At 43.3% G+C, this 24,601-nt stretch overlaps 2 protein-coding genes across 2 annotated transcripts; one reads left to right on the top strand and one right to left on the bottom strand.

Moving 5' to 3' along the window:
• The first annotated feature begins 6,063 nt into the window (after nt 1-6,063).
• LOC125373230 (chorion class high-cysteine HCB protein 13-like) lies at nt 6,064-6,780 on the top strand. The gene has a single exon (XM_048384227.1). The coding sequence runs from the start codon at nt 6,064-6,066 to the stop codon at nt 6,778-6,780; it is 717 nt and encodes a 238-aa protein (XP_048240184.1).
• A 15,166-nt stretch (nt 6,781-21,946) lies between these two features.
• LOC124126948 lies at nt 21,947-23,643 on the bottom strand. Its single transcript, XM_046490471.2, has 4 exons — nt 23,507-23,643; nt 23,362-23,417; nt 22,742-22,804; nt 21,947-22,301 (listed from the first exon to the last, which is right to left on the bottom strand). Exons 1-4 carry the CDS (start codon nt 23,614-23,616, stop codon nt 22,051-22,053), a joined length of 480 nt encoding a protein of 159 aa, XP_046346427.2. The 5' UTR covers nt 23,617-23,643; the 3' UTR covers nt 21,947-22,050.
• Nucleotides 23,644-24,601: the final 958 nt, after the last annotated feature.

The following is a 24,601-nucleotide window of genomic DNA, read 5'->3' as shown; positions in this document are numbered from 1 at the left end:
TGAGGCCATGCCCATTAGTTCTGCCGTGAATATTGTTTGGAGGTCGGATCTGAGGATCCGTCCGTGTAAATGTGACACCAATTTGACCAATTTTCGTGTATGTATGCTAGTGTGGTAGTTTTAGCTATGTTTGGGTCGGTTTGTTTATTTATTTGGCTAGCTAGTGTTGTGTCTATTTGGGGTATTTTAAGTTTAGGGGTGAAGATATTTGATTGTTTGCAGTTTTGTTTAAGATTTTTAATTTGGTGTTCATTTAGGTAGTTTGTTATTCTTTGGGATATTGGGGTGAGTAAGGGGTGTTTACTGCTAGAGCTTGGTTTTTGGGGCTGATGTTTTGGTTTATTAAGTTTTGGATGAGAGGGTTTGATTGGGACGCGGCCCAGAAATTTAAGCTTAGCTGTTCCCTGCGGAGACTTAGTGGCATTTCTCCTGTTAAGGCCTGAAGTGGGGTGTAGGAGGTGCCATGTTGGGTGCGTGTAATTAGTTTGAGAGCCTGATATTGTATTGAGTCAAGTTTTTTAGATAGAGAGTTGTTTAGGGTGTTGTATATGACGCAGCCGTAATCTAGTTTTGATCTAATTAGTGATATGTAGAGAGAGAGGAGGGTATCTTTGGAGGCTCCCCAGTTAGAGCCAGTTAGGCATCTTAGGGTGTTTAGGTCTTTACTGCATTTAGTTGTTAGGTTTTGGATGTGAGCATCCCAGGTGAGATGTTCATCGAAAATAAGTCCTAAGAATTTGGTTTGTTTTTGAAATTTGATTGTTTGATTGTTTAGCTGGAGGATTGGGGAGGCGGGTTTCATGTTTTTATGTTTGAATACTATTCCTGTTGTTTTTTTCTGAGTTAAGGGAGAAGCCCCATTTGTCAGCCCATTGTTGTATTTTATTAAGAGATTTTTGGAGTAGATTTTGGACCATGTTCATGCTTTTAGTGCGGATCCAGATGGCTCCATCATCCGCGAATTTTGATGTGTTTACTTTAGGGGATAGGCCCTCGAATAGATCGTTTATCACAGTGTTCGAAATACCTGCATGCCCGACCGTCCGAGACGGGTTAATTTCAACTCGGGCTGCCAGATTTTCAAATCCCCCTGCCCGACGGTCGGGTTATATTTCATATGTGACAATATTCTATATATTTCCCGATGATAATAATTAATTCACATGTAAAGATGAATGATAAAATGTAACCAAAAAGAGTGAGTGAGTGAGTATGGTTTTACGCCGCTTTTAGCAATATTCCAGCAATATCACGGCGGGGGACACCAGAAATGTGCTTCATACATTGTACCCATGTCGGGAATCGAACCCGGGTCTTCGGCGTGACGAGCGAACGCTTTAACCTCAGGCTACCCGACCGCCCGTAACCAAAAAGAAACCCCGTTAGCTTATCCTGAGAAACATATGATAGTTGGCAGGCGGGTTTTGGTCAGGGCTGGCAAGTATTTCAGCTAGCCAGTCCTGTGGTCTGGCTGAAATTTTTGGGAGTTTCATACCCTGTTTATCATTATATTGAAGAGGGTGGGGCTGAGGATACTGCCCTGTGGAGTGCCATTTTCTAGGGGACATTGGTCCGATAGAGTTTGGTCTATACCCACGGTTATCTTACGATTGTTTAGGAAGTCCTGGATGTAGTTTATTATCTGACCTTTGAGTCCTATTTTTTAAAGTTTTTGTATTAGCCCATCGTGCCATACCATGTCGAAAGCTTTAGAGAAGTCTAAGAAGATGCCTGTGGTATATTGATTATTTAGTTGTCCTGTCTTAATATCTTGTTCTAGTCGGGCGAGGTTATCTAGGGTTGAGCGGCCAGGAGTGAAACCGCTTTGATCTTGGTTTATGATGTTATTTGAAGGACACCTGCATATATGAATGTATATACAGCGCCAGACACGCACCAGGGTTGTGTGTTTTGAAGGACACCTGCATATATGAATATATATACAGCGCCAGACACGCACCAGGGTTGTGTACACTTGCATATATGAATGCATATACAGCGCCAGACACGCACCAGGGTTGTGTGTTTTGAAGGACACTTGCATGTATGAATGTATATACAGCGCCAGACACGCACCAGGGTTGTGTGTTTTGAAGGACACTTGCATATATGAATGTATATACAGCGCCAGACACGCACCAGGGTTGTGTGTTTTGAAGGACACTTGCATATATGAATGTATATACAGCGCCAGACACGTACCAGGGTTGTGTGTTTTGAAGGACACTTGCATATATGAATGTATATACAGCGCCAGACACGCACCAGGGTTGTGTGTTTTGAAGGACACTTGCATGTATGAATGTATATACAGCGCCAGACACGCACCAGGGTTGTGTGTTTTGAAGGACACTTGCATGTATGAATGTATATACAGCGCCAGACACGCACCAGGGTTGTGTGTTTTGAAGGACACTTGCATATATGAATGTATATACAGCGCCAGACACGTACTCGGGTTGTGTGTTTTGAAGGACACTTGCATGTATGAATGTATATACAGCGCCAGACACGCACCAGGGTTGTGTGTTTTGAAGGACACTTGCATATATGAATGTATATACAGCGCCAGACACGTACCAGGGTTGTGTGTTTTGAAGGACACTTGCATATATGAATGTATATACAGCGCCAGACACGTACCAGGGTTGTGTGTTTTGAAGGACACTTGCATATATGAATGTTTAAACAGCGCCAGACACGTACTCGGGTTGTGTGTTTTGAAGGACACTTTCATTTATGAATGTATATACAGCGCGTAACCATCCTAATCCTTAACACGTTAAAGTGTAATGATATCATTTTGGGATTCTTACTCATTGATTCCAAGTGTGACTCTCTCCAATTTTATGTGAGTCGTACGTTTGTGACTCTCTCCAACTTTATGTGAGTCGTACGTTTGTGACTCTCCAACTATCTGTGAGTCGTACGTTTGTGACTATCTCCAATTTTATGTGAGTCGTACCTTTGTGACTCTCCAACTATCTGTGAGTCGTACGTTTGTGACTCTCTCTAACTATCTGTGAGTCGTACGTTTGTGACTCTCTTCAACTATCTGTGAGTCGTACCTTTGTGTCTCTCCAACTATCCGTGAGTCGTACGTTTGTGACTCTCCAACTATCTGTGAGTCGTACGTTTGTAACTCTCTCCAACTATATGTGAGTCGTACCTTTGTGACTCTCTCCAACAATATGTGAGTCGTACGTTTGTGACTCTCTCCAACTATATGTGAGTCCTACGTTTGTGACTCTCTCCTAGTATATGTGAGTCATACGTTTGTGACTCTACAAATATATGCGAGGTATACCTTTGCGACTCTCCAAATATACAAAAAAAAGTCATGCGTTTGTGACTCTTCGATGTATGCGATGTACCTTTGTGACTCTCCAAATATATGTGCGTCCAACGTTTGTATCTCTCCAAACATATGTGAGTCATATGCTTGTGACTCTCCAAATATACAAAAAAGTCATGCGTTTGTGACTCTTCGGTGTATTCGAGTCGTACCTTTGCGACTCTCAAAATATATGACTGTGCGTCCAACGTTTGTGACTCTACAAATATATGTGAGTCATATGTTTGTGACTCTCCAAATGTATGATGCATATGTTTGTGATCCTCTCCAAATATACATATGAGTCATGCGTTTGTGACTCTACAAATATATTCGCCTGCAAAATGGATATTTATTGAAAAGAGTACTTTGGAATTTTTGTCAATACTGTAACATTCATGCCGCCGGGATGACTTATTTTTACCTAATTAGTATTTGCACACGAGCAACTGTCTTCATTAATTTGTCATTGCGACGTTTCGTGATTCTATTTCAAGTGGCAAGGACCCTTAGTCAGCGTTAAGTACAGGTGCTACGATTGGTATTGTTAACTTCGGATGGGTCTGTCGCATCATGACTCACTAACTGGGAGTGGGATTGCAGGGGTTCTAATTAAACCGTCCATATTTCAACAATTCAACTGTATTTTATTTCGGTTCATGGAATTGGTCTCCTTACGCTCCCGTTTTCCCACACAAGGCTGCCACGATGTTACAAAAGAAATACTGTTAAAATCGGCGTTAAGCCAAGCTGTTAAATATTTCTTTAACTTAATGATTTTGTCGATGGCGAGACAAGACTCTCTTTTCAATATGCTTGGCTGTTTTCTTTCCTTCCATCTAATAAAATCATTTCATAATGTCTTTGGTTTCACTGAAGAGACAGTTATCAAAATCTTAAAGAACACCTTAGTTTCATAAAAAATGGATGCATAAGATTGTAGCAACCATTTGAAATACGTCAAATGCATTAATATTCATCCGAAAAATAAATATTTGAGGAATACATCTCCTAACGAGCACAACAGTTGTGAGTGAGTGAGTGAGTAAGTGAGTTGGGTTTAACGCCGCTTTTAACAGGATTCCAGTTATATCGCGGCGTGTCAGCTTAATGTGGGAGGAAAGCCCGAAGTGATGCAGGTCTCAGACATTTACCACTTCGGTGAAACCCACGAGCACGGGTATCGTGCTGACAAACCTAGAAACATAATCTGGGCGAACCGGGATTCGAACCCACAATCATAGGTTTCTGGCGTGCCCAAGGGACGCAACTCTGCACAGCGAATCGCGGCACCTTAGACGACTGGGCCACCCGTGCCCCCCAACAAATGTGAGGAATCATGAAAGATGAAAGATGACAAAATGTCAGACGAAAGATTTCAAGCGAGTCAACAGACTGAGTCCACAATCAGTGTTTGGGTGAGGCAGTTATATTTTATTCCAAGCATGATTTATTTATGTACGAGTGGCTCTGACATACTTCTTTCAATTATAAACCTACTGCTATATTTAAAGACAAAATAAAGCATGGAAACGGTTAACCGAAACATTCAAAATACATTTGATCATTTAGTGTGTTGCTTCATTATATTAGCGATCGACTAATTTTTAAGATTGTGTGCTGGATATGATAAAAAATAATAAGTGAGTGCGTGCGTGAGTGAGACAGAAATGGGGTGCACACATTGTACCTATATGGGAAAATCGAACCTTGCATAGTTGAGACGTTGTTTAGTGAGTGAGTATGGTTTTACACCGCTTTTAGCAATATCACGAGGGGGAACAACAGAAATGGGCTTCACAATTGTACCCATGTGGGGAATCGAGCCCGGGTCTTCGGCGTTACGACCGAACGCTTTAACCACTACCACTACCCGACCGCCCCTAGACGTTGTATGCTGTCTAACGAGGTATAGTGCAGTCCAAGACTGTGTTTCAATTTTACGACACGTGAAGCGGTGCTGGGGACCCAATACGACCTTAAAGCATGGCTGACACGTGCAAGGTCAGCTTTGCCCTCGATATGATGGTACGACAAAGTTTCATTTGCATATATTTCAATAACATTTGAAATATGTTGCAAACGTGCAGCTTTATAGATACTGTTATAACGTTTTTCACTGGCGCCTGCTACCGATTGTCAGTGTGCACACTGATTCCCCCCAGCTCCATACATCGATATCGCTCCATACACAAAGCGTATCGAATGTGGAAGGCTGCATAATAGCCCTTGTAGACATGTCCCCATCTGTCCGTGGACAGCTGATTGGTCATCAGATAGCAACATCTACATCATTTGTACATATGGTTTGTAATTATGTTACAGTAAACTACGGTTATAACGAACGTAAAGGGCCTACTAAGTTTAGTTCGTTTTTACCGCAGTTCATTATAAACATATATACAGGATATATACAGCAAATGCTCGGGACCAAAAAAAAGTACGTTATATCCGTCAGTTCGTTATAAGCGTGTTCGTTATAATCGTAGTTTACTGTATTTTAGTCCCTACCCGAGTAGGGAAGTCCAAATTGTTTTTTAATACCGATATTTCCAAAATTGTGCATTGTGAAAAGTGCATTTTTGGATTTGTTTTTAATAACATTTGTATGACCTCGTCAATCGAGAAACTCTAATGCGGGGATGCCGTTATATAGAGATGTCGGGGGTGCTCGACGTGGAGATGCGTGATACGAGGAGGCTGGGAATGTGGGATGGAGGGATGCTGGGATGTGGGATGCGGGGATGCTGGGATGCGGGATGCGGGGATGCTGGGATGCTGGGATGCCGAAAGTGCTGCGCTGCGGAAATGTGGGATGCGGGAGAGGGGAATACCTGGGTAATGGGATGCCAAAAGTGCTGCGCTGCGGAGATGTGGGATGCGGTAGGGGGGAATACCTGGGTGATGGGATACCGAAAGTGCTGCGCTGCGGAGATGTGGGATGCGGTAGGGGGGAATACCTGGGTGATGGGATGCTGAAAGTGCTGCGCTGCGGAGATGTGGGATGCGGTAGGGGGGAATACCTGGGTGATGGGATACCGAAAGTGCTGCGCTGCGGAGATGTGGGATGCGGGAGAGGGGAATACCTGGGTAATGGGATGCCAAAAGTGCTGCGCTGCGGAGATGTGGGATGCGGTAGGGGGGAATACCTGGGTGATGGGATACAGAAAGTGCTGCGCTGCGGAGATGTGGGATGCGGGAGAGGGGAATACCTGTGTGATGGGATGCTGAAAGTGCTGCGCTGCGGAGATGTTGGATGCGGGAGAGGGGAATACCTGTGTGATGGGATGCTGAAAGTGCTGCGCTGCGGAGATGTTGGATGCGGGAGAGGGGAATACCTGTGTGATGGGATGCTGAAAGTGTCGCGCTGCGGAGATGTTGGATGCGGGAGAGGGGAATACTGGGATGCTGGGATGCCGAAAGTGTTGCGCTGCGGAGATGTTTGATGCGGGAGAGGGGAATACTGGGATGCTGGGATGCCGAAAGTGTTGCGCTGCGGAGATGTGGGATGCGGGAGAGGGGAATACTGGGATGCTGGGATGCCGAAAGAGCTGCGCTGCGGAGATGTGGGATGCGGGAAAGGGGAATACCGGATGCTGGGGTGAGGGGAAACCGGGTTGTGTCGATGGCTGGGTGAGTGTTGTAACATAATATCGATGATGGAATATCAATATTACAACCCATACAGATGCTCATCCTCTGTCACAAATTACAAACAAGCATTCCACAACGCCACTGAATATTTCACATTTGATCACATCTTCGAATCGATCAATCGTCGATAGTCATACACAATCAGCCGCTCCGTTTCCCACTATCTATTCCAAAACGCCTTAGCTTTCGTTTAGCATCCTTCAATAAACGGTTCTAGTCGATCAACAAATAATCCACTAAAACGTGAGAAGCCCAAGATTGTCAGAAACCAGGGAACCCATCTCGTCTCGGATGCTAGTTTCCGGCAACTGACTGTGATCAATCCCTTACTGCGATGATTGTGTTATAGGATGCGGCTACACGCCTCACAACTGTTTTCATATGTTATTGGTTCAAGTTGGAAAACAGGGGCCACAGAGGGGACTTGAAGGGGCCTCAGTTTGGACAGTATTACCGACTCCTAGATCAATACACAAGGTTCAACACTTCACTTTTTGCAAATCTGATTTTGTATTGACGAAGACTAGCCTTGATTTCGGGGTCAAAATCCCTTTAACGACGTTTCCGAAAGTGTCTGTTCATTAATATTTCTGATTACGTTGGTGTATTTTGGCGTTCTGAAGGGCCGATTGTGTGGATGTTATACATCTGTGGTGAAACAACATGGCTTGCGAGGCCAACATGGCAGAGACTCTTTTATCTTTGGAAAGGAATTTGGCCCACATTTTACCCCCATCAGGGTTAAAACTGACGCCGTCACGTCCATGGTGCTCAGAAACCAAATTTGGATTTCGAAAAGCACGTGAACTTATCCTTGCACGGATAACGGATGCAACTCGGGGCGTCACGCGTGAAGAAGTACGTTTGTTTAACGCCGCACTCAGCAATAGTTCAGCTTACGACGGCGGTCTATAAACAATCGAGTCTGGACCAGGCAGTAGTAGCAGCAGTGGTAGTAGTAGTAGTAGTAGTAGTAGTAGTAGCAGCAGTTGTAGGACGGGTAATTTGGATACTCGGGTCCAATGGGTATTTAGAAGGACCCGGGTACCCACAGGACTACCCGGACCCGTGGTTAGTCATGTGATATATTGTTTAATGACAAAAAATGATCTCGAACTATATGGTTACACTGCAAGTCACTACGATGCTCATGATTTCAATCACTGGATTGTCTGGTCCAGACTCGATTTTTTACAGACCGCCGTCATATATCTGGAATATTGCTGAGTGCGACGTTACACAACAAACAAACAAACAAACTAATATTCGCATTTCGTTATGACTATCCACCCATTCCTCCATGTTTTCATGTTTGAATAAAGATAAAACTTCAGTCAATTTCAGTATGTGCATGACCAGATCGTTTTATACGTGTATCTAAATACATTGTGCCAGGGCTAAGGTCAAACTATTAACAATCGGACATTTTGTACGTATCCCTTGAGACTTACAGCGGGTGTTCTTGTAAAGCAAGTTGAGCATACATACTCTCACGTCACCTCTCCTTTTTTTTATCTATTTTATTCCGCGATACAGCTGGTTGTTATATGTCTGCCAGTGCTAGCATTAAGCCACACGTGTGGACCTAGCGCTCCCTCGAGGTATAAAATAGTGATATAAAAATTGTAAGAATTGACTTTGACTTTGTGTGAGTGTGAGGGTCAAACATTGTATGTAGATACAGTTTGGCCCTCACTCCCTGAAGATTCATACTCCAATGAACTAACACAAAGTGAAAGTTAATTCTTGAACAAATTAAGGTTTCACTTGTGTAGCGTAGCAAAACGGAGTACATTTTGTAGTAAATTTGAATGTAAATTTCACATAAGGACACTTGGAACAAATTGCAACAGAATTTATTTCACCACAATGCATTTCTATAAGGTCCCCAAAACAACATACTAAAAGTCCCAAGCAATCCCAGTTTGGGAAATATGTCTAATTTGCATAATCCAATATGGCCACCAATTATCAATATATCTTCAAAATTTCAGATGAGGTTCAATGTTTTGATGAAAAAGACCATGTGTTGTATTGCGAAATAGCCATATTATGTTTCTTTTCTTAAAAGATATAAACAACCACTGAATATTTTCGACTATTGACAAATCTGCAATGTTTATTGTAAAAAAAAAAAAAAATGTTCTACAGTGTGTGCGTGAGTGAGTTGGGTTTAACGCCGCTTTTAACAGTATTACAGTTATATCGCGGCGTGTCAGCTTAATGTGGGAGGAAAGCCCGAAGTGATGCAGGTCTCAGACGTTTACCACTTCGGTGAAACCCATGAACACGGGTATGGTGCTGACAAACCTAGAAACATAATCGGGGCGAACCGGGATTCGAACCCACAAACATAGGTTTCTGGCGTGCCCAAGGGACGCAACCCTGCACAGCGAATCGCGGCGCCTTAGACGACTGGGCCACCCTGTTCTACAGACTTAACAAAAATACAAAAATATAAGCTGGGATTTTTATCGAAAATAAAGTGTCCAAGAAAACGCATAATACAAATGCGTATGCCTCGGAATGTTGACGAGGAAAGAATTCAGGAGTTTACACCAACATTAAGACCTCAGAAGGTGTTGCTTTGTAGATCTATTTATAGGTAACATCACCGCGAAGTGACAGACAAACATCATTGTTTTTTAACCCCGAGAGCATGACTTATAACAGCTATTTTAACAAACAAATTTAAACATGTGATTCTGAGGTGAGGTGTGGGGAAATTGGGTTTAACGTCGCGTCCAAGATTATTGCACTTATATAGCGAGTGAGTGAGTGAGAATGGTTTTACGCCGCTTTTAGCGATATTCCAGCAATATCACGGCGGGGGACACCACAAATGGGCTTCCCACATTGTACCCATGTCGGGAATCGAACCCGGGTCTTCAGCGTGACGAGCGGACGCTTAAACCACTTGGCTACCCGACCGCCCCATATATAGCGACGTGCATGCACGTGTGTGTGTGTGGCTGCTTGTACTAGTCCGGACTGATGCCGATTTAAAGTGCTAGCCCACTGAGATACCATGCCGCAGTTTAACTCAGACACAGTATACTGATTCCGAGCCTACGAGTCCTTGTTTTAGCCCCTTAATGCCGAGCGCCTGACAGGGTAACAATAAGTACCATCTTTTAACGTCTTTTGGTATGACGCGGCCGGGGATCGAACCCCGGACCTTCCGCTCTCCGGGCGGACACTAGACCACGGAGACGGTCTGTGATTCTGAGTGTCGAGAGAGTTATTAACGTGTGTAGTGTTTGTTTGTTTGTTCGTTTGTTGCTTAATGTCGCACTCAGCAATATTCCAGCTATATGACGGCGGGCTGTAAATAAGCGAATCTGGACCAGACAATCCAGTGATTGATATCATGAGCATCGATCAACGCAATTGAGATACGATGACATGCATCTACCAAGCCAGCGAGCCTGACCACCCGATCCCACAATAAACAAACAAACTAAATACCAAGGTTTTTCTTTAATCGTTGTAATTGAGTTGTATTGAATGTCGCTATCGAGTGATACTGAAAGGCCTAAAGTAACACGTGATCTGATATAACCTAAGAACAATTTTCAACCAGTCACAAATCGTATTTTCAGAATCAGCCAATAGAGTATTTACGTTTGAAGTGATACCCCAACACGAGCGAAAGGTTGATGTTCTGACTTCCGGATATATTTTTCGCAACGTTCTATGTAGTATGCGCAATGTAATTCGATTTCCAAAATAGGAACGATATCACATAAGAGGAACCTTTAGTTCACAGATAAATATTTCTGGTGAAATTATATGTAATATGCAAATGACAGTTCAGTGACTCATGCCGATGCGCATTGATTCAAGCGCCCGTAAAATGCTCACGAACATACTGTTCGTGCACGCTACACTGTAGTACAATGTATATTCACTTTGAGTTAGTATTGTTTTACGCCGCCAATAATACAGCAATATCACGGCGGGGGACACCGGAAATAAGTTTCACACATTGTTATATACAGATACACAATAGAAATGAACAAATTAAGACAAGAAAATGAGAAATGTTATAATTTTTATTCATAATAATCTACGACCTGTGAAGATTCCGGGGTAGAATAGGTCTTCAGCAACCCATGCTTGCCGTAAAAGGTGACTATCCTTGTCGTAAAAGGCGACTAACGGGATCGGTTGTCAGGCTTGCTGACTTGGTTGATGCATGTCATCGATCCCAATTGCGTGGATCGATGCTCATGATATTAATCACGGGATTGTCTGGTCCAGACTCGATTATTTACATACCGTCGTCATTTAGCTGGAATATCGCTGAGTGCGGCGTTAAACAACAAACCAACCAACCATAATAATCTACAGTAAACTAAGATTATAACGAACTCAAAGGGACCACAAATTCAGTTCGTTATACCCGTAATTCGTTATACACATATATACAGCATATCTACAACAAATTGCTGGGACCAAAAAAACAGTTTGTTATATCCGCCAGTTCGTTATAAGCGTGTTCGTTATGAACGTAGTTTACTGTATCTACAAACCACCATGTTGGAATATTTATGCATAATTTAGCAATACAATTAACGTGAAATGATGTTCATTAGCAATGGTATAATATAGTTACAATGTATACGTACTGTTTACAATACAGTCCATGCTATCACACGGAGACATAAATACATGGTCCTGTGTCGAAACGTTATCGGGAACATCCATCACACAACTTCGTATTACAGTAAACTACGGTTATAACGGACTCAAAGGGACCACTAGTTTTAGTTCGTTGTAGCCGTGGTTCGTTATATGCATATATACAGCATAACTACAGCAAAAAGTCGGGACAAAAAAGTAAGTTCGTCATATCCGTCAGTTCGTTATAAGCGTGTTCGTTATAACCGTAGTTTACTGTACTTATTTTGTAAAACAAATTATGTATGGTTTTATCCCACTTCAAATTACAAACAGTTATGGCTAGTACACAACCTACAATATTACATCATAGACATTTACCTTTTATCATAATTATATATTTAATATTTTCATAACAATATAGCCATTATACATACATCCGCCCCTCTCATAACTTCCTGAAAGTTACGCAGTATGCTGTCTGAATCATACTTGGCATCTCTTGACTCGGCATCCCGTTCTGCCTGACCCCAGTTCCACAAATCAAACTCCCCCGACCCAAAATCAACGACCTTTATCAGACCAATCAGAGCGTCGCTTACCAGATGAGGAAAGTGACAATCGGAATGTGTTTTCAAATCAGGCAGCCTCGAAAAAGTTAACACTGGGTATTCCGAATGACAGTTAAGGGCTGTGCGACTGATTCCGTCAAATTCATCGTCTATCTCTCGCTTCAATTGGATAAACATTTAAACGGAGGAGGCACAGCACGCGTGAAGTACTGCCATACAATCTCAACCATGTATTAGACATTCCAGAACGTTCTTTTGTTCAATTATCAAAGTTTTATCAAAATATTTTTCAAGCGTAGTCTGAAATGGAAGTCGCCAGTTCGAAACTAGAGCCCTTAATCTCGAGAAAGCAGCTTTCTGATTGAGCTATTTCCGACTTCTTCTTAGTCATTTCATTGGCTGGTCAAAGTTCGCGAAAGGTCGTCCTGACGTGACCCGTAATTTGTCCTGACATCTTTGTTTAGCGGAAGCGAGAACTAAGATGTGATTTAAATGAGATTGCGTCAATATCCACCAAACACTACAAGAGAGGTGACGTCAGGTAAAGCTTTTAATTAGCCAATCAGCATGGAGGCTGCTAATTGTCGGTAGGAACATAGGAACAAGCGAACCATTCTCGGCAACATATCTGAATTATATTTCTCGTAAACGGCCAGTTCGGAATGGAGAAAAATAAACCCCAGACTTCAGACCATTGCGTTCCTGAGCGTCATGACATATACACAACTGAAAGTTCCGAATCCGGACCTGATCGTCAGCAAATTTGCCATACAGGAAGCTGAATCGTTGTAGAGAGCGGACGCCTGATTGGCAAAAACGTCGTGCATCCTTTTGATCGGGCGCTCGTTCCTGGGGTCGGTTTGTCAGAACATGATGGAGAGGTATCGAATGGGAGTAAAAGATCTGACGATAATGAGAATCAAACCGCTACAGCCCGAAGTCACCACATCCCTAAACACCATTCACAATGAACAAATATATTAGTAAATAATATGTAAATATATAGCTAATAACGAAGATTCAATCAAAGATACGATGATTACAGATACATATAGTCCTATCGATTTCTATTACTCATCCAAGACATATTTTTCGCATGCCTCAAAATACATATCATATTCAAAATCGTCATCATCATCAACAGCAGCAGCTGAAGCAGGTACGTGGTCGTTTACATCTTCGGTCTTCTTTTCTTCCTCGGCAAGTGTCAAACATTTTGAGTCCAAGGGAACATCAGACACAGATTCATAGAGGTCACTAGATGACCTTGCCATTGACCCATCAGATCCACGTGACCTGTTACTCCAGGCAGGAATGACGTATGGCTGGAGCACTCTCTTCCACAGCAGGTGGGCACCGGCAGATGTTGCTGAAAATATAGAAGAAACATTTATCTTTCCACATTTGGAAAGTTGAGCGGGACAGTTATGCTGTCAATTATTGCCTGTACCCCATGCATCTGTCTAATTTCGAACCCAATCGTATCCTGGTGCGATTAAGGGCCGCAACTCTGCAAAAGCGAATTGTGGTGCCGTAGACAATAGGAGTGCTCTGTGTGAGACACTGTTTCTGTGAAATTCAGATTACCGAATTCGACGTAACAAGCGCCCGGGGCGCTCTCAAAATTAGAAATATTATTTTGGTGGAAAAAAACATAGTTGAAAGATAAATTTCGTTGTTTATGCTGACAGCCTGAAATGTTTATGTACGACAGATATATTTTTCCAGATTTTAATTGCCCATAAATAAGGGTACATATAACACACGTGTGCGTATTATATCGAATAAATAAGTCTTGTGTACATTGATCAATCGGAAGGGATGCAAATTGGGCTTGTTCACTAGCCAATATATCAGCAAATATCGCCGTGGGCGCGGGGCGCTTATTACGTCGAATTCGGGAATTATTCATATACATCACTGAATTTATTTATCAGACGAGTGGATTAATGGACTTGAATAGATTAAAACTTGCTATTAGCGCCTATTGCAGAAGCCTAGTCCCTATTCAATTACAAAGGTTGAAAGATAAAAACATGAATCTAAACCATTTCTACAAGACCTACCCATTCCGGCAACAAATGTAGCACAGAAGAGGATCTTGTTTTCCCGAACGGTGGAGGCCAGTGCTGCAATACAGATATCACACATAACCATCGCAATGGAGAGTTGGTTTTGGGATACAATGACATGCATCAACCAAGTCAGCGAGCCTGACAACCGGACCCCGTCAGTCGCCTCTTTCGGCAAGCATAGTCGCCTTTAACGGCAAGCATGGGTTGCTGAAGACCCGTTCTACCCCGGATCTTCACGGGTCCCACGCAATTGGGATACGATGACATGCATCAACCAAGTCAGCGAGTCTGACCACCGGATCCCGTTAATCGCCTCTTACGGCAAGCATAGTCAGTCGACTTTAACGGCAAGCATGGGTTGCTGAAGACCCGTTCTACCCCGGATCTTCACGAGTCCCACGCAATTGGGATACGATGACATGCATCAACCAAGTCAGCGAGTCTGACCACCGGATCCCGTTAATCGCCTCTTACGGCAAGCATAGTCAGTCGACTTTAACGGCAAGCATGGGTTGCTGAAGACCCGTTCTACCCCGGATCTTCACGAGTCCCACGCAATTGGGATACGATGACATGCATCAACCAAGTCAGCGAGTCTGACCACCGGATCCCGTTAATCGCCTCTTACGGCAAGCATAGTCAGTCGACTTTAACGGCAAGCATGGGTTGCTGAAGACCCGTTCTACCCCGGATCTTCACGGGTCCCACGCAATTGGGATACGATATGACATGTATAAACCAAGTCAGCGAGCCTGACCACCGGATCCCGTTAGTCGCCTCTTACGGCAAGCATGGGTTGCCTGTTCTCAACCCGGATCTTCATGGGTCCCATTGAGAGACACACACACTACGACACCGAATTAAAACAAAGTGTTATTACACATAGAATCTACAGGCAGCCTGTGATTGCGCTCGTGGGTTATCAAATAAGACCTTGAGGGTGTCGCTCACCTTTTAAAGATGTCCAGGCTGCCGTCGAGGCTGGTGTGTGGCCAGTTGATTGAGCACTAGAACCAGTAATTGGGACATATCATACAATATGACTGCAAGTCAATCCTTACAATTTGGAGGATAACTAAGAAATAATCACAAGGAATTAATTTGTAATACAGTAAAGTACGGTTATAACGAACTCAAAGGGACTACTAATTTTAGTTCGTTATAACCGTAGTTCGTTATAAGCATATATACAGCATAACTACAGCAAATAGTCGGGACCCAAAAAGTAAGTTCGTTATATCCGTCAGTTCGTTATAAGCGTGTTCGTTATAACCGTAGTTTAATGTAACAGGACCATACCCGTTAAGTTGAACTAGAGTTGATGCGACAGTAGTTGTTGAAGTTGTCACGAACGACGACATCCTGAACGTTCTCCAACGTTGCGATGACTTGTTAGGGTATGACTTCACCTGGATGTCTGTGACGTCACATCACCAGGAGAAGGCCGCCATGTCGTCAGGGCTCATTACCTGAAAGTGGCGCATTTGACTTCGCGACGACTTGGTGCATGTAACATAACAATGACGTCATGCTAATTATCCGCTTCTAAATCACAGATTGAGAGTAATATCTGCCAGTACATACAGCTAGTATACCAGGATGTCCTCGAATCCAGCCGCCGCGATTTTCTGTGCAGAGTTGCGTCCCTTGGGCACGCCAGAAACCTATGATTGTGGATTCGAATCCCGGTTCGCCCCGATTATGTTTCTAGGTTTGTCAGCACCATACCCGTGCTCGTGGGTTTCACCGAAGTGGTAAACGTCTGAGACCTGCATCACTTTGGGCTTTCCTCCCACATTATGCTGACATGCCGCGACATAACTGGAACACTGTTAAAAGCGGCGTTAAACCCAACTCAGTCACACGAAATCCAGCTGGTACCGTTTCACAAAGCCATTTTAGCGTTACTACTGTCATAAAGTTATTCTGTAACAGAAGATTGTCTGTTTGATGTTTGACGCCGCTCTCAGCAATACTCCAGCTAAAAGACGGCGGTCTGTAAATAAAGGAGTCTGGACCAGACAATCCAGTGAACATTGGGGCACAATGGCATTCATCAAACAGGACCACCCGATCCTGTTACGACAAGCATAATGGCCTCTTACGACAAACATAGTCGCCTCTTACGGCAAGCATGGGCTGCTGAAGACATATTCTAACATGGATCTCCACGGAGTAACTGAAGACTGATTTGTACGACATTCGCTAAGCTTTGTTGAAGGGGCGGAAATGAAAAAAAAGGACTAATACATTCGTTAGCAACTCGTGTTATTCCGGCAGGTTACGGAAAGGTGCGAGTTGTGACGAAGTGGACTAATAATGGGTAAATGACTAAGCAAAGTGCAATAGTCTGGGTTGATCGGACTTATATTAAAACCACGATCAATATGACCCAATTTCATGACCTGCAACATCTGGGGGAAAAACCTGCACTGGGTGAGTGAGTGAATATGGTTTTACGCCGTTTTATTTTAGCAAAACCCAGTGGACTGATGATGTTGACACTGCATGCCAGCTGCCGCATGTTTGTAGTGATATGTACGGTACTTTATTTTGTCATGTCGTAGCGTTTACATCTGGACCATATCCTCAACTTATCTCCCAATGCACTTCTTATGTAATTTTTGGAAATGATGAAGCGTGTGTGAATTAGTAAGTTGGGTTGGTAAGAACCCAGCAGGCACGCAACGTTGGATCAACGTTTAAAATTGGTTGCGTTAAGGTTGTGACGTTGATCAACCAAAATGCAACGTTGTATCAACGTAAATCTTAAACGTTGAGCCATGGTTGTGATACTGACGTCACAACAACGTTGAATTTAAGACGTACGTACATCATTTCAATTTGACGTACGCCTATTGGAAAATCGACAAATCACCCTACTTTTCCACTCCGTTTCACCTGTTTTAACACTGCGTTGAAACCCAAGCATGATCAGTTAGCCTGCCCATTCAAACAGTTAACAGTATTCCAGTTGTGTCACGGTGTGTTAGTTCAACATGAGAGATAAGCTCAAAGTGATGCAGGTCTTAGACGTTACCGCTTTGGCGAAACCCACGAACACCGTACGGTGCTGACAAAGCCAGAAAGATACTCACGGCGATTCTGAAAATTAAACTTCCGATCGAACATTTCTGGTACTCCCAAGGAACGCAACTCTGCACAGCGAATAGGATCATTCGTCACCACTCGCCCCTTTCCGTAACCTGCAAGAAGAAGAGCTATTCGGCTTGTCCCGGAATAACACGAGTTGGACACGAATGCGAATAGGATGTGTCGATGTGACGTATAATTTAACAATTGTCAAGAATGTGTGAGTTTGGCTTATCGCCGCTTTTAACAGTAATTCTGTTTAAATACATCACAGCATGTCACCTTGATATGGGAGGACAGCGAAGTGATGCAGGTCTTCGACATTTACAACTTTGGTGAAACCCACAAGCATGGGTGTATATGTATAGCAGACAAACTTTGAAACATAATATGGACTAAACTGGGAGTCGAAACCACGGCCCTAGGTTTTTAACACGCCTAACGAATTACGAGGCGACTGGACCACTCGTGCCTCCGAAATTTAGAAGTATGTATATTAGCGTAATGTATATCAGAATGGAGGCCTCTGGCCCATACACGGTACCCGATCATCCAGACCGTCAATCCAGATTATCGGGTTTGTTTACGTTTGAAGCACAGGATGTCGTAGCTGTAAATAAAATAACAAGTTTCACGTTAACCAATGTATCCTTAAGGAGTCGTAGCCATCGGTCTACTAGGACCAAGGAGAAATCCCTATCCTACACATTTAACAAGATCGAAAGTTTGACGTATTGCAGACCTACTTTGTCACATAACGAATCTGAACTAACAGACTAGATTGAATGTTTGAAGCTATCTCTTTGAAAAAGGACATTGCTTGCTGATTGAAGCGCCCGTAATGTATTCATGGGCAATAGGTTCTGAAGTTTCCACAGGTGAGGTGAAATGGGGTTTAACGTCGCGTTCAAGATTATTGCACTTATATAGCGACGTGCATGCACGTGTATGTGTGTGGCTGCTTGTACTAGTCCGGACTGGTGCCGATTTATAGTGCTAGCACACTGAGATGCCATGCCGCAGTTTAACATGAATACCCCACTTAGACACAGTATACTGACTCCGAGCCGACCAGTCCTTGTTTTAGCCCCTTAATGCCGAGCGCCAGACAGGGCAACAACAAGTACCATCTTTTAACGTCTTTTGGTATGACGCGGCCGGGGATCGAACCCCGGACCTTCCTCTCTGCGGGCGGACGCTCTACCATTAGACCACGGAGGCGGTCCACAGACAGAAGAAACGCCATAATCATTAAAATAGTCTCTGATGGTACATATTTAATGAAATATGAATAAATAATTATAATAATTTTTTTCTGACTTTTAAAAGTGGTGTTTTCCCATGTGAAGTTTTGGTGCGGGTGCTGGTACCATTATCAGCCAAGTGTACACATTGAAAGAATATAGAAATTGAACTTCATATCAACTCTCTTCATTGACAAATATGTCGTCATAGACTCCCTTTATCACATACTCAAAGTAACCCGTGAAGATCCGGGGTAGAATAGGTCTTCACCAACCAATGCTTACCGTAGAAGGCGATTATGCTTGTCGTAAGATGCGACTAACGGGATCGGGTGGTCAGGCTCGCTGGTTGATGCATGTCATCGTATCCCAATTGCGTAGATCAATGATCATAATGTCAGTCACTGGATTGTCTGGTCCAGACTCGATTATGTATACAGACCGCCGTATAGATCGAATTGCGTTAAACAGCTTACAAACAAACAAAACATACTCAAAGTCATGTTCTATCAGAAATCATCGCTAAACAGTCCCGTGTTTGTACGCACATTTCGTTTCTATGTCACCCGTGAATTATAGGAAGCTTGCGAAGGCCCGTGCGAAATCAGCATAGAATCGTAGCTATGTAATAGCGACCAGTAGATATCGGATTGTGGTAACGGAGCGGGGCACAGCCACGATTTCGCAGGTAGACAAACATATACACCCATATGCTCCGAGCTCCCGTTATACAGCCACTGTGTTCAATCCAATTGAAGTCATCAAGGGAAACTTACCCGTGAAGATCCGGGTAAGAATAGGTCTTCAGCAACCTATGTTTGCGCTAAAAGGCGACCATGCTTGTCGTAAGAGGCGATTAACGGGATCGGGTGGTCATGCTTGGTTGACTTTGGTTGATGCACGTCATTGTATCCAAATTGCGTGGATCGATGCTCATGATGTCAATCACTGGATTGTCTGGTCCAGACTCTGACGGCGGCATTAAACAACAAACAAACAAACAAACAACATCCAGTGAAACTACATTGGTGAGGTTGTGAAGTGAAATGGGATTTAACCTCGAGTCCAAGATTATTGTGCTTATATACAAACTAGCATGCAAGTGTGTGTGTGTGTATGTGTGTGTGTGTGTGTGTGTGTGTGTGTGTGTGTTTTGTAGGGCTAGCCCACTTAGTTATCATGCCACAGTTTTAACTTGGATACCCTGACACTGTACACTGACTTTGAGCCGACCAGTCCTTGATTTATCCCCTAACCCTCTTGGTGCCACGGGACCATATATAGTCCCTCACTTTTCACACCCACATAGTGCCAAGGGACCATATATTTTCCCGAAAAAATGCCCTTTTTAAACCGTTTTTGAAACAGCGACGTCATCACAGTGCGGCACTGAGCGGTATGCAGGCTGACTGACGTCCAGGGCCGGTATTCATAAAATGAGGGTTAACGCCAAGCGCCAGGCATGGTCACACGTATAATATTTCAGCGTCTTTTGATATGTCGGGGATCGAACCACTGACCTGCGGCTATCCAGGCAGACCAAAGTCAAGTACAAAGGACCAATTGCCTCAACAATACAACATTAAAGTGTCAGATGTCAAGCAGTTGGTCTATACTTCCTTTGTTTGAATGAGTGAGAGAGTGAGTATGGTTTTACGCCGCTTTTAGTAATATTCCAGCAATATCACGGCGGGGGACACAAGAAATGGGCTTAACGCAATGTATCCATGTCGGGAATCGAACCCGGTTCTTCGGCGTGACGAGCGAACTTTTAAACCACTAGGCTACCCGACCGCCCCATTTGTTTGAAGTACCCAAGAAGAATGAATAACGAATCAAGGTGGTGTTCAAGAGTGGACGTACCGCCGACGTGCTGGTGTTAACATCAGTCGCGTTGCATCGTTGCGTCATCCCCACTCGGTGACATCCAGTGATTGTGTGTGGGGGGCACGGGTGGCCCAGTCGTCTGGGTTTAACGCAGCTATTAACAGTATTCCAGTTATATCACGGGGTGTCAGCTTAATGTGGGAGGAAAGCCCGAAATGATGCAGGTCTCAGACGTTTACCACTTCGGTGAAACCCACCAGCACGGGTATAGTGCTGACAAACCTAGAAACATAATCGGAGCGAACCGTGATTCGGACCCACAATCATAGGTTTCTGGCGTGTCCAAGGGACGCAACTCTGCACAGCGAATCGCGGCGCCTTAGACGACCTGGCCAACCTGGCCCCCCGCCTGGCTTGATCTCTTGTGTGTGTATATCTTCACACGGCAGGGCTCGCATGGGAGTAAAAGATCTGATTTAATGAGACTGAATTCTGACATTTCTCATATTTCAAGAATTATATTGGGATATACACAAAAATATATGGGAAATGGCCAATTAAATACAAGAGATAAGGAACACCTATCAATTTTATTCAAGATAAACAGATACAAAGATTAAGCCAATATGTGGAAATATCTATATAATACTGAGTCGTGAATCTTTGATATATTTACAATGTACGGTATACAACATAGATCATAACAGCACAAATGTGACCCCATATTGCTCGTTGCTGGGGCAACTCTTACACTGCCCCGTAAAAATTGTTTTGTAAACCTTTTTGTGCATATTTACTCTCTCCCCAAAATGTCAAAATACCTATAAATATGGATAATGACTAGCCAAACAGCAACTCATCTAATCATATATTTATTTTAACTACAGTAAACTACGGTTATAACGAACTCAAAGGGACCACTAATTTTAGTTCGTGGTAGCCGTGGTTCGTTATATGCATATATACAACATAACTACAGCAAATAGTCGGGACAAAAAAGTCAGTTCGTTATATCCGTCAGTTCGTTATAAGCGTGTTCGTTATAACCGTAGTTAACTGTATTCGACATTATCCATCTATCCTTCGCCTGTTGTTACACAGAAACATGCAGACAATGCGGAATCACACAATCAGGCCTCGCCTGTCTCCACTAGGACCAGAGCCCCACCCTACCCGACGAAAACGAACTCTACCTCACTCCACCTTCCTTATCGACCGCCTCCGTGGTCTAGTGGTAGAGCGTCCGCCCGGAGAGCGGAAGGTCCGGGGTTCGATCCCCGACTGCGTCATACCAAAAGACGTTAAAAGATGGTACTTGTTGTTACCCTGTCTGGCGCTCGGCATTAAGGGGCTAAAACAAGGACTGGTCGGCTCGGAGTCAGTATACTGAGTGGGGTATTCATGTTAAACTGTGGCATGGTATCTCAGTGAGCTAGCACTATAAATCGGGATCAGTCCGGACTAGTACAAGCAGCCACACACACACACGTGCATGCACGTCACTATATAAGTGCAATAATCTTGGACGCGACGTTAAACCCCATTTCACCTCACCTCACCTATCACGCCCCCAATATCCCATCCCACCCTACCGGCCTGAAGGAAAGCTATCCCACCCACACTCCATGTCACGCAACGCAATCAGCAGCTGCACCAGGTTCGAGGTCGTCCACATCTTTGGTCTTTTCTTCCTCGGTTAGTATTGAACATTTTGAGAACGAGTGCAAATCAGACAAAGATTCATAGACGTCATTAGATGACCTTGAACTTGACACATCTAAATCAGACCCACGTGACCAATGACTCAGTGTCTGCAAGGCTGGAATGGCATAAGACTGGATCACCCTCTTCCACAGCAGGTAGGCACCGGCAGATGTTGCTAAAAAAGGAGCAACATTATTTTATTTTGTCATTAAAAATTATTTATCTTTGCTCCGTGTATCTGCCCTTTTAAGTTGGTGTAAACACTAATTCCAAAACATACAATTACGGTAAAGTAAGGGTTAAAATAAAAATTTATGACTGTCAGATTAACATGTCAGGAAAGCCGGAAGTTGTGCAGGTCGTAGACATTATTTCTCAAGTGAGACCCGAACTCGGTGTTAATGAAACGGTGTAAATAAACATTTCAAATGTGGGATTCGAACCCATGGATAATTGGATCCAGGCACCACTAAGGGACGCAACTCTCCAAAAGACAATTATGGTGCCTTAGATCACTGGGCCTCCGGGTGGTTTTAATTTTTTTGAATAGAATAAAACCCGTTGTATTGCATAAACTTAAAGAGAGGATAACCCGGCAAATCAAACACGACCTACCTATTCCTGCAACAAATGAAGCACCGACGAGGAACCTGTTTTCCTGAACAGTGGAGGCCAGGGCTGCAATACAGATATCACACATAACCATCGCCGTGGAGCGACATGCACATCACGACTCTGATCCAGTTATATGGCCTGACTGGCATCTTAATGATGCTTTAATTTTAGATTTTTTTAGAATTTGGTCGTTTCAGATACAACGAAAAAATCATGACCTGAGAGTTTCTAGGGCTTCGGTCCTGCACATGTAGCACATGTGGGGTCTCCTAAAGCAAATGACTTTGGTCGAAATATATTTATGCCTCTCTTCACCCAGCAGTAAATAAATATGTACTCGGTAGGATGAGATTGCAATGTGAGTGTTAATCTTTTAGCGCCTGACAAGGCAGCTTGGATTGTATACTCCACAGGGAGCTGAGAATGAAAATCGTGTGCATACTGATCACTGACATTGGGAATAATGTTAGCGCTCTGAGGATGCACTGAGTGCATGGAGGCTAATGCAATAGGTATAAGTACACACGTTTTTCACAGGTCAACATTATTTTGAAAACAAAACCTTATTTCACACCTGTAACTGCTCTCGGGTGTTACCAAAAAGACCTCGTGTCGCTCACCTTTAAATGATGTCCAGGCTGTCGTTGAGGCTGGTGTGTGGCCAGCTGCTTGGACACTAGAAACAGAAAGGGGCCATATTGGATCCTTCGTTGAGCCTAATCTCGACATTTTTGAGAATGTAAAACTTTATTTACACAACTATACCCGTTTAGTTGAACTACAGTTGATGCGGCAGTAGTCGCTGTTGTTGTCATGAACGACGACATCCTGAACGTTCCTCCACGTTGCGATGTCTTGTTTGGGGTATGACACATGGATGTCCGTGACGTCACGTCACTCGAGAGGCCATTACCGGAAAGTGGTCGAAGCAAAACTTGTCGTAAAGTTTACGACATTCAATTATACATATTGATGACAAGACCACCACGTCATCCTCCTTATTCGCTTCTTAAATCGCATATTCAGAGTAATATCTGATAGTATGTACAGCTAGTATACCAGGACATCCGTGAAACCCATCTGGGAAAGTCTTTTTTCCATTCCTAAATACTTGTGATAGTTGCTTTGTCGAACGGGGAGAAACGAACTACAATTTAAGTGATTGTTAAAAAAGGGATTAAGTGATTTATGTTTTGGGTGGACCAGGCATAAATTACAAACACAGTCTTAGTGATAATCTTCGTCTATAGGCATCTCGGAAAAATAGTCCAGCCAACATTTAACAGATGGTTTAAATATTAGAAGTTTGCAGTGCGACGAGACATGTATGTTACTTAAAAATTCTACATGTGGGCCTTTTGCATTTTGACCATATACTCAAATTACCCCCAATTTACTCTTAACTTCTTTTAAATTATAAAGAGGGATTTTGGTTAAACGCCGGCCCCCTTTGATCAGATTTTTAGTTACATCAAGGCGTGTGAGCTTAGAGTGGAGGAGAGGCAGCTTATAAATCTAAGAATAGCTCTGCGTGAACGTCACTGTTAAGTTCATACAAATTTAAGGAGATTGAAAGTTTGAGGCTCTTTACGTCAGGCGATTACATATCATTGATCAAATTAACGAATCTGAACTCGTCTGCAAGTGTTAGATGTTAAGGGCCCATTGAAGCGCCCGTAAAATATTCATGACCATGCTTGATGTCAGGGGAGAACCCTTTTTAATTGTATGGTGTAACCAACTTGTTAAAATTTCTATACACCATTAAAGTCTTTAAAAACTAAATCTATTACAGTATGTATGCTCGTGTGATATCTGCAATGCACTGTATGTGACATAGACGGTATTGGTCATTGGGAA

The sequence above is a fragment of the Haliotis rufescens genome, unplaced genomic scaffold (assembly GCF_023055435.1).
Source record: "Haliotis rufescens isolate VD_foot unplaced genomic scaffold, xgHalRufe1.0.p SCAF_5, whole genome shotgun sequence".
NCBI lineage: Eukaryota > Metazoa > Mollusca > Gastropoda > Lepetellida > Haliotidae > Haliotis > Haliotis rufescens.
Note: the sequence above shows the minus strand (reverse complement) of the source record. Positions and strands in the feature narration are given on the sequence as shown.

Excerpts from the sequence above, each read along its gene's own strand:
- LOC125373230 (XM_048384227.1), top strand. The coding sequence starts at position 6,064 with ATGTGGGATGCGGGGATGCTGGGATGCGGGATGCGGGGATGCTGGGAT.
- LOC124126948 (XM_046490471.2), bottom strand. The coding sequence starts at position 23,616 with ATGTGTCATACCCCAAACAAGACATCGCAACGTGGAGGAACGTTCAGG. Across the intron at positions 23,418-23,506 it reads ACTGTAGTTCAACTAAACGG|TGTCCAAGCAGCTGGCCACA; the intron begins GTATAGTTGTGT and ends TTCTGTTTCTAG. Across the intron at positions 22,805-23,361 it reads AGCCTGGACATCATTTAAAG|CCCTGGCCTCCACTGTTCAG; the intron begins GTGAGCGACACG and ends TCTGTATTGCAG.